At 46.0% G+C, this 14,940-nt stretch overlaps 1 protein-coding gene across 2 annotated transcripts in view; it reads left to right on the top strand.

Moving 5' to 3' along the window:
* The first annotated feature begins 6,933 nt into the window (after positions 1-6,933).
* The window catches only part of FAM117A (family with sequence similarity 117 member A), a 53,497-nt gene continuing 45,490 nt past the window's right edge, over positions 6,934-14,940 (top strand). The window contains exon 1 of one of the 2 annotated variants that reach the window (XM_074388631.1): positions 6,934-7,281. In XM_074388631.1, coding sequence (XP_074244732.1) covers positions 7,086-7,281 — 196 coding nt within the window. In that variant the 5' untranslated portion in view covers positions 6,934-7,085. The remainder of the gene's footprint in view (positions 7,282-14,940) is intronic. The other variant, XM_039476754.2, reaches the window with a different exon arrangement.

The raw sequence follows: 14,940 nt of genomic DNA on the forward strand, positions 1-14,940 counted from the left end.
CCCAAGTACCTGGGACTACAGGTGCACGCAATCATGCCCAGCTAAGTTTTGTATTTTAGTAGAGATGGGTTTTCACCATGTTGGCCAGGCTGGTCTTGAACTCCTGACCTCAGACGATCTATCTGCCTTGGCCTCCCAAAGTGCTGGTATTAGAAGTGTGAGCCACCACACTGGGCCCAGAGTCTTCATTTTAAAAGGGCTGCCATTTAGCAAGGAAAGTAGATTCCCACTGAGAGCAAAAGAAGACTGAGGGGTGAATGTCAGCCAGTATAAATGAAGAAGGAACAAATGAGAGAACTAAGAAGACAGCATGTGGTGGGCCACAGCAAGGGACAAAATGTGTCAGAGAGTGTACTGAAGGTCAAAATCCAGGCCATCTGGCTACCTTGAGAGTAAGAGGGAAGGGACACAGGGAGAGGGAGGCACCAGAGTGGGAAGAGATGCTGATGGCTAGGACCCCCCTCCCTACTCTGTTCCCATAACCTCATTCATTCCCTCAGCCCTCCTTCCCAGTCCCTCTCAGGCTGCTTTACTCCTTTAGTTTGACCCCATTTCCTCAGGATCTTGTTCCCTGAGGAACCAGTCCTGACATTTCAGTCAGAGGCTAAGTAAAGGAGGTAGGTCGGAAAGAGACACTGGGTATCTGCGTCATCTTATTTTCTGTTTTATTATTTTGGAACTTGGAAGGGGGAGCAAAGATGTAAGCACTTAAAATTTACTAGGGAGTTCAGAGACCATCTTCTGGGTACCAAGGAATACCAAGACTTCTCTAGTCTGTTGAATAATTGCTACTGGGTGTCAAATTTTGGAGGGTAAAAATAGTGATTTGAAACTCCCATTCTTGTTGGTTACTGTGAGATAAATGGAGGCACGGGGTGGAATCCAAGGTTCCCTGGATGTAGGGCCAGCAAGGGCTTTCAGACGTGGAAAGTTCCTCTCAATTCAGCAGTCAGCAGGGTAAGGATTCCCTGCTGATCCTCTGATCTGCCAAAATTCCCCACAGCCTTTGCCCTTGGTAGTCTCTTAGACTCCTGCGGCTTTTAAGACTCGAAGCCTCATAGGGACTGCTTGGAGAATGGCCATATCTCTGATTTACACCTATAGGAGAAATAATGCCAATTCCTTGAGTCCTCATTTATTTGTGGCATTTAGCTGTGGACATCCCAAGAGCATGCTACAGTCAAGGGCCTAAGTATTTGTTGTTGGAAACCCATAAGGCAAATAAGTCTCTTATAGATGAAAAAAATATTAATATGCTTAGTATCTAATCCCCTACTTTTTTGGGGAGGAGGATGGAGTCTTGCTCTGTCACCCAGGCTGGAGTGCAGTGGTGCGATCTCAGCTCACTGCAACCTCTGCCGCCCAGGTTCAAGCAATTCTCTGCCTCAGCCTCCCAAGTAGCTGGGATTACAGGCACCCGCCACCACACCTGGCTAATTTTTTTGTATTTTTAGTAGAGACAGGGTTTCACCATCTTAGCCAGGCTGGTCTTGAAATCCTGACCTCATGATCCACCCGCCTTGGCCTCCCAGTGTTGGGATTACAGGCGTGAGCCAACGCACCTGGCCAGACCTCTACTTTTGATGTTTTTTTAGTGTCATCCTCTGACCCAAAGTCTCTGAAAGCAGCAACCAGGTCATGTATCCCAACTGAAATAGCATCTAGCCTAGGGCCATTTCTGCATACAGGCTTCCAGGCCTGCTGGCTGATTAACTTCAACATAGGGATCATGTTTCTGAACATTATTGTCATTCAGAGCTTAGTACCTAGCTCAGTGTCTGGCGCATAATGGGGTCATTTCTTTTTTTTCTTTTTTTTTTTTTTTTGAGACGGAGTTTCACTCTTGTTACCCAGGCTGGAGTGCAATGGCGCGATCTCGGCTCACCGCAACCTCCACCTCCTGGGTTCAGGCAATTCTCCTGCCTCAGCCTCCTGAGTAGCTGGGATTACAGGCACGTGCCACCATGCCCAGCTAATTTTTTGTATTTTTAGTAGAGACGGGGTTTCACTATGTTGACCGGGATGGTCTCGATCCCTTGACCTCGTGATCCACCTGCCTCGGCCTCCCAAAGTGCTGGGATTACAGGCGTGAGCCACCGCGCCCGGCTATTATGGGGTCATTTCAATAAATTTCTGATGTTCGAATTAATTAATGGCAATGATGTTGATAAGGATGACAGTAAGGGCAGTGGCAAAGGTTTTGTTGCAAGTTAGATGCTTTGTAATAAATGCAAGGCATCTCCCCTTAGCAGCACACTGCCTCCCCAAAGCCAAGGCTTCTTTCATTGGAGGAAGCAGACAGGAGTTGATCTTCAGATGTGGTCCTTATCCTCCCTTCATGCCCATGCCAGGAGAAGCTATCAGTGATAGAGAAGGGAATAAGAGACAGCTGGTCGGGCATGATACCTAGTCAGGAGGGGACCAAGTTCTCCTATGCATGCCTCCCTTCTCACTCCTCCAGCTAGGATCAATTTTAGTGTCTTTTGCCAGCAACTTATCAGGAAAGACCATGACTTTCTGGACTCAGAAGATCCATTTCTTCAGCTATACCACATCCACTGGCTCTTTTTCTACTGTCCAGGTTCTTAATTTCTGGTACCTTGGCTTTGGAATAAAGTTTAAATACAATGTCCATGGAACCATGCACATTACTCTTTTTGAGGGAAGAAAGCATCTGTACAATAACGTGTCACTTTATTTTTAGAACAAGTCTGTGAGGTTGATGGAGCAGGGGTGATTGTGGCACTGAGAGAAGAAGCCACTTATGCAAAGTGTTTCAAGATCCTTCATCCCAGGGCTTTACCTCTAAACACACATTGAATGGCTCAGCCAATAAAAAACACTCATCATCTCCTAGGACTGAGCATTTACATGTTGAGGGATCCTAACATAGTACAAGTTGTCAGGCAAGAAAAGCTTTCAAAAGATCAACTAATCTATCTTTTGGCTGTCAGGCAGGACCAATGGTCTAGAAGTTGAGTGTTGGTTGGGAAAGCATTGAATCTGGAGTTAAAAGACCTAGGACGTAAGTCCGAGGTCTGCCATTTACTAAGATGATCCTGGGCAAGTCACCTAGCCTCTGTGACTTAACCTCCTGAAGAGTGAGAACAATAATATCTGCATTTTCTGCCTTACAGGCCTGTAGTGAGAATGAAATGAGATAATGTGGCTCACACCTGTAATCCCAACACTTTGGGAGGCCAAGGCGGGTGGATCACAAGGTCAGGAGTTTGAGATCAGCCTGGCCAACATAGCGAAACCCTGTCTCTACTAAAAAAATACAAAAATAAGCTGGGCATGGTGGCACATGCCTGTAGTCCCAGCTACTAGGGAGACTGAGGCAGGAGAATTGCTTGAACCCAGGAGGCGGAGGTTGTGGTGAGCCGAGATCATGCCACTGCATTCCAGCCTGGGCAATGGGGTGAGACTCAATCTCAAAAAAAAAAAAAAAGAGATAATATGCATAAAAGCTATAAAACACTAGATAGATGTTAATTTTAACATCTTGGCCGGGCATGGTGGCTCACGCCTATAATCCCAGCACTTTAGGAGGCCAAGGCAAGTGGATAACGAGGTCAAGAGATCGAGACCATCCTGGTCAACAAGGTGAAACCCCGTCTCTACTAAAAAAAAACATAAAAATTAGCTGGGCATGGTGGCGTACGCCTGTAGTCCTAGCTACTCGGGAGGCTGAGGCAGGAGAATTGCTTGAACTCAGGAGGCGGAGGTTGTGGTGAGCCGAGATCGTGCCACTGCACTCCAGCCTGGGTAACAAGAGCGAAACTCCCATCTCAAAAAAAAAAAAAATAAATAAAAAAACAAGGTGAAACTCCGTCTCTACTAAAAATACAAAAATTAGCTGGGCATGGTGGCACGCGCCTGTAATCCCAGCTACTCGGGAGGCTGAGGCAGGAGAATTGTTTGAACCCAGGAGGCGGAGGTTGCGGTGAGCCAAGATTGAGCCATTGCACTCCAGCCTGGGTAACAAGAGCGAAAACTCCATCTCAAAAAAAAAAAAATTTTAACATCTTAATCAGATTTGCATCTTTGGAGACCCTTTATGTAAGATATAAACAGTAATCCTTCTATGTTCTTTTTTTTTTCTTTTTTTCTTAATCAAGTTCACAGATGAATCTTCTGTGTTTTTTTTTTTGTTTTTTTTTTTTTGTTTTCTAAGACGGGGTTTCACCATGTTGGTCAGGCTGGTCTTGAACTCCCGACCTCAGGTGATCTGCCTGCCTTGGCCTGCAAAGTGCTTGGATTACAGGCGTGAGCCACCACACCCGGCCTTCTGTGTTCTTAAGAAAGTTTTACAATCAGAAATTAGGAGCTCAGCTCTGGAGTCAGGTTACCTGGGTAACCTTGAGCATGTTACTATATTTCTCTCTGAAGTCTCAATGAAGAGGAAATAATACCCATTTCACAAGTGTGGTCTTGAGTATTAAATAAGATAATGTATGCATGGTGCTTAACATGTACCTAGCATGGAGAAAGGAATTCAATGAATATTCGTTGCTACCATCACTGTTTTACTAATGAAGATGTGAGGCAGGGTAATCTAATGTGATGTGTTAGGGATCTGAGCTAGGAATCAAAAGGACTCACTTCTTTGGACCTCAGTTTCACTACTTGCACCATGGTAAGAATCCATGTTTTTCCTTTTCCAGATTGTCATGAGGTTTTGTTTTTTTTTTTTTTTTTTTTTTTGAGACGGAGTTTCACTCTTGTTACCCAGGCTGGAGTGCAATGGCGCGATCTCGGCTCACCGCAACCTCCGCCTCCTGGGTTCAGGCAATTCTCCTGCCTCAGCCTCCTGAGTAGCTGGGATTACAGGCACGTGCCACCATGCCCAGCTAATTTTTTTGTATTTTTGGTAGAGACAGGGTTTCACCATGTTGACCGGGATGGTCTCGATCTCTTGACCTCGTGATCCACCCGCCTCGGCCTCCCAAAGTGCTGGGATTACAGGCTTGAGCCACCGCGCCCGGCCTGACGTCATGAGGTTTTTTAAAAAGTATATGAAGACTTCGAACTACTCGAAATTGAGGAACAATATAAATGCAAGATATCCTTTTTCTTTTTTTCTTTCTTTTTTTTTTTTTTTTTTTTTTGAGATGGAATCTCACTCTGTCACCTAGGCATTGTGCAGTGGTGCCATTTCGGCTAACTGCAACCTCTGCCTCCCGGGTTTAAGCAGTTCTCCTTAGCAGGTATTACAGGTGCCCACCACTGTGCCCGGCTAATTTTTTGTTTTTTTGTTTTTTTTTTTTAAGTAGAGACAGGGTTTCACCATGTTGGCCAGGCTGGTTTTGAACTCCTGACCTCAGGTGATCCACTCTCCTTGGCCTCCCAAAGTGCTGGGATTACAGGTGTGAGCCACTGTGCCCAGCCTAAGCTATCTTTTTTCAACTGAGTTAAGCTTATAAAGACAGTTTTTATCAGTTCATCAATTTTTGTTTATTCTTCTCTGTCTTTGATTAGGTTGTCATCTTCGTGGAAAAGTAGCACAGGTTTCTTCAGTCAATTAAAAAAACAGTTCAAATGTCAGATCTTGAGGTAAATCTTTCAAGACTGCAAGAGTACCCTCTTTGCAAAGAAAATCTTTCTTCGGGATGTTCCATTGCCTCAATTCATTCAGTGCATGTAGGCTAATTTTAATGTACAACCCACTCTTGAATTTCCACTTTGGGTATTATCTACTTTCAATATTTAATCCCAGAATGACCTCTCCTTGCCTCACAGCAGGCTCCCAGATTACCTCTTTTTCTCTGATTAGTTAGTGTGGCTTCAGGGAATATTTTCTTTTTAACATGAAGCTGGGCAAAAACAGAAATAGAAAAATCTGTAGCAAGATCAAAAATAGAATTCACAGCTAAATATAAATCTGAAGGGAATTATTCAATTATTTGGATGGTCCCTAATCACAGACAATCCAGGGCTGATTGGCTTGCTTTTTCCATATTTAGAACAAAATGGTTAACAAATACTAAGAGTACTTTTTTCTTTTGAAGAATAATTTTTTTATGGTATCTTAAATGTTATTTTCTTTCCCAAATGCCTTTGTATATATTGCAGCATGTGCTTTTCACAACTGCATGCATTCTCTTTGGGAACCTTCCAGTCTCATTTTGACTTGTAGGTCAGAGAGCATTGATCTGGGAAGACCAGGATTTGTTAATGGAGTCACGGTGCAAACTTGGGCAAGTTTTTCAGTCACTTTGTTCCTTCCACTCTGCTGAGCTAGACTTGGAGTGGACAACACTGAAGGGAAATTCCCTGCTCCTTTTCAGAGTCCCAATTTAATTTACAGGCTAGCAATTGTTTTTTTAAGGTTGGATCAACACCAAGTAGGGACTTGGAAACGTGGAGAAAGACAGATGTGGGTGTCACATGAGGCAAAGTTGCCATTAAACGCACAAATATAATGCAAATCACATGCAAATGATATGCAAACCTTGCATTAATTTGTAGGATCTTAGTTTGAAGCTTGTAAGTAGCACTGAAATCCTGTAAGGATTTAAAACTAATGTTTCTAGGTTAAATTAAATGTACACTTTTTGAAGGTATTGCTTTCTTTATGATTCAGGGACACAACTGTTTAAAGTTTGACACTGCTCCTACTCCCGTCCCCAAAAATTATTTCACTAATGTTTGATTCCAACCTACACCCATCGCCGCCCCCACTCCCCAGCTCAGCCTGACGTCACGTGATATTATATTTGCATACTACCTGGGACTGGGTGTGACGCTCCCCTTTTCTGCCTCTTCTCATTGGTGGCGCTGGAGAACCCGCCCACTTCAATACAGACCAATCCGCGGTCCCTGGGAAGTTGGCAAGCCGAAGGGGGCGGTGTGAGGGTGGGGTCTTGCCTTGGATCGCTAGGCACGTCGACCAATCATCCTCGGGAAAGAGAATACTAAGGTGTGGATTGGCTGGGATGGAAGGTCTAAGTCTTTGCAGTCCAATGACTGCTCTAGGATGAGGGGGCCGGTCCCCGCCCCGTAGAGCAGATAAGCAGCGGCAGCGGGGGTTGGGGGGCTGTGTGGGGATCGCTGTGGGGCTGAGGCCGGCAGCTGGGCAGGCCATGGCGGGGGCCGCAGCGGGCGGCAGAGGCGGAGGGGCCTGGGGGCCGGGGCGCGGAGGGGCCGGGGGGCTCCGGCGGGGCTGCTCTCCCCCAGCCCCGGCCGGCTGCCCCCGGGCAGGGCTGCAGCCGCTCAGGGCCACGATTCCCTTCCAGCTGCAGCAGCCGCACCAGCGCCGGGACGGGGGTGGCCGCGCAGGTGAGCCGAGCCTGGAGCGGGTGCCGGAGGAGGAGCCGTTGGGGGAGGGGGGGCGCGTGACGGGGGGAGGGGTACGGGGAGAAATGTGAGGGGAAAGTGGATGGGGGCGAAGAGACGGAGGCATTCAGAGCCTGCAAGGGCGGAGGGAGAGAAGCGAGGAGCCTTGAAACGTGGGGAGCACCGCTGAGACGGAGTGTGCTGGGAGTCGGGTCGCGGAGATGAGGGGAGGGACCGGGCAGATAGAGGCTGGCTTTGGGGGCGTAACCGAAAAGTGGGCAGAGGTGTCGTGTGGGGTGAGTGGAAGATGCAGGGAGTGGGAGCGAGGTGTGAGAAGGAGTGACGCGTGATGGGGGCGCCCCGTGCGGAGAGTTGGTGCCGGGAGCAGGAGTCGGTGGGCGCTGGATGCCTGCACGGGGAGGGGGAGGGGCATGGAGCAGAGCCCCGTGCAGCCATGTGTTACTTCTCCAGCTTGAGTTTGGCCCCAGCATCCCTCTGTACTGCGCTGGAGTTCCATTCTCTACCACTTCACGTGCGCTTCCCTTTATGCCACATCCTGGAGCTGATTTCATCTCAGCCTGTTGGAATAAGTTAGTTTACTGGCTTTTACCGCGGTGCAAATGCCACGCTCCTTGCATTCATAACCCTGTGTCCCAGAAGTTGTATGTTCCCAGATCGTTGACCTGCTTAATATGGCTGTCTCATTTCAACCATCATGTGTGTGCGCGTGAGTGTGTGTGTGTGTGTGTGTCTGTGTGTGTGTATGTGTGTGTAGTGGGGGGAGACCTGGGCAGTTTTGCCCCCTGCCTTTTTTTCTACTCCCTCCACTTCCCCACCCACCAAAGCTGTTTTGTCCTGGGCATTGCCAGTTAACGTGGCAGTGGGGTGAGGGCTATAGTCAAGTGGCACGGTGGCAAGTACCCCATTTTCTGAACAGCATTGAAACGGGTCCTTAATAACAGCTTGATGTGGTGGCTGTGGGGAAATGAGGGAGAAGCTAACTTAACCTTGCTTTCACACTCAAATCTGTGACAGAGCCCACAAATGCAAGTACTTAGGAACGGAAAAAGGAACCTACTTGCATGAGGAGGTTGGCAATAAGTTGAAAGTGAGGCTTGCATTTGATTCACACCAGATGTGAAAAGATCATTGCACACTTCCAAAGCCGGAGCCTCTACCAAATGTACAAAAGTCATGATCCCTGCCATCTTAACGGTTAATGACATTCTCTAAACCAGAGTCTCCTGAGCTTCTGGTGATTACTAAGCCTAGTTACTGCACATCTCCTTCCTGCTTCTGCAGGGCTAGTACAGAGATAGTAGCTACTATAGGGCTACTCCTTGTTAGGTAGGAAATGGGATTAAAAGGATCTCTGAGGTAGAAAGCCCCTAAGTCTTTCTGGATTTTTCACTATATATGTTAGCATCACATCTTGGGGTGCAGAAACTTGGTTAAATCTTGTAGGAAGATGGTGACCAAGTAGTAAAAGTATGTTTAGAGCCGGGCGCGGTGGCTCAAGCCTGTAATCCCAGCACTTTGGGAGGCCGAGGCGGGTGGATCACGAGGTCAAGGGATCGAGACCATCCCGGTCCACATAGTGAAACCCCGTCTCTACTAAAAATACAAAAAATTAGCTGGGCATGGTGGCACGTGCCTATAATCCCAGCTACTCAGGAGGCAGAGGCAGGAGAATTGCCTGAACCCAGGAGGCGGAGGTTGCAGTGAGCCGAGATCGCGCCATTGCACTCCAGCCTGGGTAACAAGAGTGAAACACTGTCTCAAAAAAAAAATTTTAAAAAAAGTATGTTTAGAATCTGGTGGTGCAGAGTAAGGCAATGCCCAATCTAACTCATGCCTATCATGAGTTATAAAGCAAAGTACAAGACTACAAACCTGTTGGTTTTGTTTCGGCTTCCTTGAAACCCAGGGAAGTTGGTAGAACAAGCACCAGAACCTTAGTCACTTTTAGTGGAAATTAACAGAAAGCCTACCTATACAGTAGCTGGAAATTGATTAGCAATCATATTTTAATATCAGTTATTTTGTGTCTACTATAGAACTAATATTAAAAGGACAATTGCTGGTGGATGCTGTGGAAGGGGGAAGAATGTAAGTTTGGATGTTTGGGTTCATCACATGACCTGCTCCTTTTATAGGGCCAGAGGCCCTAGGATACTGGTAGAAATGTAGGAAGTTAGATCTCTGCATAACTTGTCAGGTGATTTAGAGCAAGTTGGGTGGACTCTTGCTTATAGATTGGGCTGATCAATCATTTGTCCACCTATTAATATCCCGGAAGCATTAATAAGGCATTTGCCTAGTTGGTAGTGGGGGATTATCTCTAGATTTTCAGTATGGCAGTAGAGAGGAAAAATAGGAAAAGGAAAGAGTAGCCAGAGTGTGTGGCCTTCTTTGTGACCAGGCATTAGGGGAATGTACCTGGCCTCTGTTTTGGAGGCACATCAGGGCTATTATATGTTAATTTCAGCCCATGTATGTGTTCACATTATTTCCATTCCTTGGCCTTGGAAAGCAGTGGAGGTGGTTTTCTCTAGGACAGAGTATGGGATAAAAGGAAATCCCTTGTAGTCATAAACCTTTAAGAGAATGGCACTGGGAGCTGAAATGCCTGGGTTTTAAATCCAGGTTCTGCCATTAACTAGCTGTGTGGCTTTGAGGAAGTTCCTTCTGTGTCTTAGTTTCCTCATCTGTGGACAATAATATCTATATCATAAGAATCAAATGAGTTAATAGATAGAAAGTGCTTAAAACAGTGCCTGGCACATGAGAAGTGCTATAAAAGTGTTTGCTGCTGCTTATATTATTATTCCCTCTGCCTCACTAAGATGAGAGCACTGTTGGCCAGAGCCCATTGCCTTTTCAGGCTTCAAAGAGCAAACCTAGATTGATCTGAAACCAGTACTGCAGGTTTCAGAATTTCAGGGCCTCCTCTTGCATTTTTATTCTCTCATCTTTTAAAATGAACTTTCTAAACAGGGCTCTGAAACCCAGCTGTTTAAAAAGGTACGTGAGCTGGAACTCCACTTTAGGAACAATTAAGACTCGGCTCTAGGAACTATTGTCGTCACTGTTTCTCTTGCCCATCTCAAAGTGATGTAACACTCAGGGCTGTGCAGTTATCTCCACACCACACATCCTGGTGTGTTCTTGAGAAGATATATTAGACCTTGTAAAAGGGTTATGGTGTAAAGAGCGGGATTTGCCTTCTGCAACCATTCATCCATAAGATATGTCTTCATAAAATGAGGAATGGCTTCATTTTTATGAGCCTGGGCTAGGAGTGAGGAAGGCTAAATAGAGTGGAGAGAAAAACGAAAGTCAACTCTAAAAAAGCTAAGAGCCACTAGTGAGTAATAGAAACCTAGGATAAATTTCTTACTGCAGTTCTCTCTTAAATTCTCTTTTGTGTCTCATGTCTGTTAGAGGCCGCCAACTTTTATGCTCTTCCAGGACCATGATGAAGGACAAAATAGGACTAAGAGGTGAATTTTCTGGGTTCCAGTCTTACCTATCCTGTTTAGTATGTCTGTCTTTATGTCCCTAGAATGAAGATAATGTTTAATCTAGCTTTGCAAATTATTTCTCCAGTGGATCAGCCACTCTGGGACCACCTGGGTGCCAGGGAAGCTAAATGCTGCCTTGGAACCTCCTCTGACCACCAGAACTTTCTTTAACCAGGGATTGGCAGTTATGGTCTTCAGGCCATATCTGGCCCTGGGCCTGTTTTTGTAAATAAAGTTTTATTGGGACCAGCCACACTCCTTCATTTGAATATTGTCTAGGACTGCTTTTGTGGTGTCCGTGGTGGAATTGAATTGTTGTGATAAAGACTGTAGGGCCCACAAAGCATTCAATATTTACTATATGTCACTTTACAGAAAAGTTTGCCTACTTTTGTCTCAAACCATGTACCTGTTTTTCCTGTATAAAGATCAGTTTCAAATGTGTATAATTAAACCTCAGAAAATTCTAAAGGGGTAAAGAAAACAAGCCTGTAGTCCCACTCATATTTTAAGGCAAAAGAAAAAGGGTCATCTGCTTCCAGTCAGTTCTCACTCTTTGTGGGATATCGTCATGTGTGAATCCAGCCTCCCCACCTCCACCATTGTCAGGTGATGTATTCAGTAGACATAAGCTAATTCAAATTTACATAAAACCTTAACTGTTAAGCAAATTTGCCCCCCTCTTCTCTTAACCCATTTCCCCCAACCTGACAACCTGCAACTGTGGTGAACACATTTCAAAATCAGATGGAAATTACTTTAGGCTTACCTCCTGTTTTGAATTTTTCTCATTACCGTTTATTTTTCTGAGCAGATTATGGAGAGCTGGCAATAGTCATGGTTGCCCTAAAATACTGGCTTCCCCACGGGGACATAAGAAGGTTAGTTTATATCAAATCTTGATTAGGTTCCCCAGGATGGCTGTTTCCTGAATACAAGGCTGCAGTGCTTATATTATTAAATTGTTTTTTTTTTTTTTTTTTTTTTTTTTTTGAGACGGAGTTTCGCTCTTGTTACCCAGGCTAGAGTGCAATGGCGTGATCTCGGCTCACCGCAACCTCCGCCTCCTGGGTTCAGGCAATTCTCCTGCCTCAGCCTCCTGAGTAGCTGGGATTACAGGCACTCGCCACCATGCCCAGCTAATTTTTTGTGTTTTTTAGTAGAGACGGGGTTTCACCATGTTGACCAGGATGGTCTCAATCTCTTGACCTCGTGATCCACCCGCCTCAGCCTCCCAAAGTGCTGGGATTACAGGCTTGAGCCACCGCGCCTGGCCTTATTAAATTGTTAAACTCCTTTCTTTGCAATGCTTTGAAAACATATTCCTTGGGGGAGGGGTGTTTAGATAGGTCTGGAACCATAAAAAGAAGGTTGCATATTAGAGACCCTAAGAGAAAGCCCTCAGCAAACTGTGGTCCATGTGGCCACTGGTGCCAGAAACAGCCTGAAGAGAGTTCCAGCCTTTCTATGCCAAGGCATCATCTTGCTATAATGAGGCCTGGGGTTGCAGTTAAAACCCTTTAAGAGCTACAATTGCCCTTCTAAAACCTGTGATTGAGGCAGCTTCTGTTTGGGAATCATTAAAACACCAGACACTTCCTAGCCCAACACTGCTAACTGTTGCTTTTGACAGCTTTGCCAGCACCAGGCACATACATGGTCAGCAAAATGCACTGCTGAAGCATCTGACTCTTAAATGTTATCACCAGTGATGACATCCTTGAAATTGGGGGCTAGTTACTTAACTGCGTCATCTCTTTGGTACGCAAAGGAGTGTGGGTCTGTGGGTTCTTCAGTATTTTAAACAACAAAGGATTATATAGTATGAGAAGTTCTCACTTATATAACATAGAGCTTAGAAATCTTAAACCATTTTAGGTCAGTGGCGGAGGGGTGAGAACAACAGTGGGCTGTGATGGCAAGAGGACATTGTTCTTTCAGATTCTAGACATAGATAGATCTTTAGAAAGTTGGAGGCAGTAAGTGGCTCATGCCTGTAATCCCAGCACTTTGGGAGGCTGAGATGGGCGGATCACCTGAGGTTGGGAGTTCAAGACCAGCTTGACCAACATGGAGAAACCCCATCTCTTAAAAAAAAAAAAAGTTGGAAGCAGTAATGCAAAACTTTCATAGCGATGGTGCTAATTTAGGTGTTACCACAGTGCTTGGCAGGCTTTAATAGCCAAGAGAACACTACGCCTGTATTTTCTGCTGAATTTAGATGATTTTGAATGGTGTGATGGGCACTAGGGCCACACTATTCCTTGATCGTAGAAGAACTGTTAGAGCATCTTCCTCCAGATTCTTAGAAGACTCATATAGAGCCTTTCTGCTAAAGGATTCAGACTTTAGGGTGTGGCAAGTTCTGGAGGGCAGGTCTGGTTATGCAGTTCCTACTGACACTATCATGTTTGACTCTAGCTCAACTGTTCTGACTAGACCTGCCTGGGCTTACCCTTACTCCACAGGCAGTTTGGAGCCCTTTTGTTTTACTTACTTACTTACTTATTTATTTATTTTGGAGACGGAGTCTCACTCTGTCTCCCAGGCTGTAGTGCATTGGCACCATCTCAGCTCACTACAGCCTCCACCTCTCAGGTTCAAGTGCTTCTCCCGCCTCAAGTTCCCTAGTAGCTGGGATTACAGGTGCCCACCACCACGCCTAGCTAAGTTCTTTGTATTTTTATTAGAGACGAGGTTTCACCATATTGGCCAGGCTGGTCATGAACTCCCAACCTTAGGTGATCCACTGGCATCTGCCTCCCAAAGTGCTGGGATTACAGGCATTAGCCACCACACCCAGCCCTGGAGCCCTTTTAAAGTGGTAGAAAGGGGCTGGGCACGGTGGCTCATGCTTGTAATCCTAGTACTTTGGGAGGCCAAGGCAGGCATATTGCCTGAGCTCAGGAGTTCAAGACCAGCCTGAGCAACATGGTGAAACCCTGTCTCTACTGAAAATACAAAAAATTAGCCAGGCGTGGTGGTGTGTGCCTATAATCCCAGCTACTCGGGAGGCTGAGACACGAGAATCACTTGAACCCGGGAGGCAGAGGGAGGCTGCAGTGAGCCAAGATTGCGCCACTGCACTCCAGCCTGTGTGGCAGAGTGAGACTCTGTCTCAAAAGAATAAATAAAATAAAGTGGTGGAAAGGAAAACCTTGTGTGTCATTCCCAGTTCAGAGGAAAGATAGATGCTCACCAGAGAGTTAGTGAGAGTGGACAGTCTCTTATTGGGTTAGTAAGTTCTGCCATCCTTTGAGATGCATGTTATCCTTCTTTTTTTTTTTTTTTGAGATGGAGTTTCGCTCTTGTTACCCAGGCTGGAGTGCAATGGCGCAATCTCGGCTCACCGCAACCTCCGCCTCCTGGTTTCAGGCAATTCTCCTACCTCAGCCTCCTGAGTAGCTGGGATTACAGGCACGCGCCACCATGCCCAGCTAATTTTTTGCATTTTTAGTAGAGACGGGGTTTCACCATGTTGACCAGGATGGTCTTGATCTCTTGACCTCATGATCCACCCGCCTCGGCCTCCCAAAGTGCTGGGAGTACAGGCTTGAGCCACCGCACCCGGCCCATGTTATCCTTCTTTGTCACAGAATTGGGAACAGGGAAGAGTGGAAGCAAAGAAAGGATGGGGGGAAATCTGGTCCGCTTCCCTGCTTTGTCTAGATTGAGTCTTCACAGAAGCCTCCATTATTTGGTTTGCAGGGTATGAGTTAACCAAACATTAGCCAAATCTACTCACATTATTAGGTCAAAAACAAATCCTGATCTCAGAAAGGGAAGGGTTGTGGATGATATTTAAAATTTCTAAGTTATCTGTGCCCCAGTTTTCTCCAGTTGTGTGGAGCTCATGAAGGGGCCGTTGTTCTTGGCAACAGCTGGATGGTGGGAGGTTCTTGTAACAGCTGGCTGCTAGTGTTCGGGCTGAGCTCTCGGTCCCCACCAAACCTCCTGGTTTGGAAAACTCTGCCTGGCACTGTGCCTTCCCCTCGGGGTCACTACAAAGCTGAATGCCTAGCCTTGCAGTCATTTAAATGCTTCTCCTCAGGCCCACATATGCCTTGATCAACTCTTACTGTGTGGGAGCGCTGCAGCTAATCAAGGGTGGCTTTAATGAACTTAAAAGAATGCTATC

The sequence above is a fragment of the Saimiri boliviensis genome, chromosome 17 (genome assembly GCF_048565385.1).
Source record: "Saimiri boliviensis isolate mSaiBol1 chromosome 17, mSaiBol1.pri, whole genome shotgun sequence".
In the NCBI taxonomy this organism is placed as follows: domain Eukaryota; kingdom Metazoa; phylum Chordata; class Mammalia; order Primates; family Cebidae; genus Saimiri; species Saimiri boliviensis.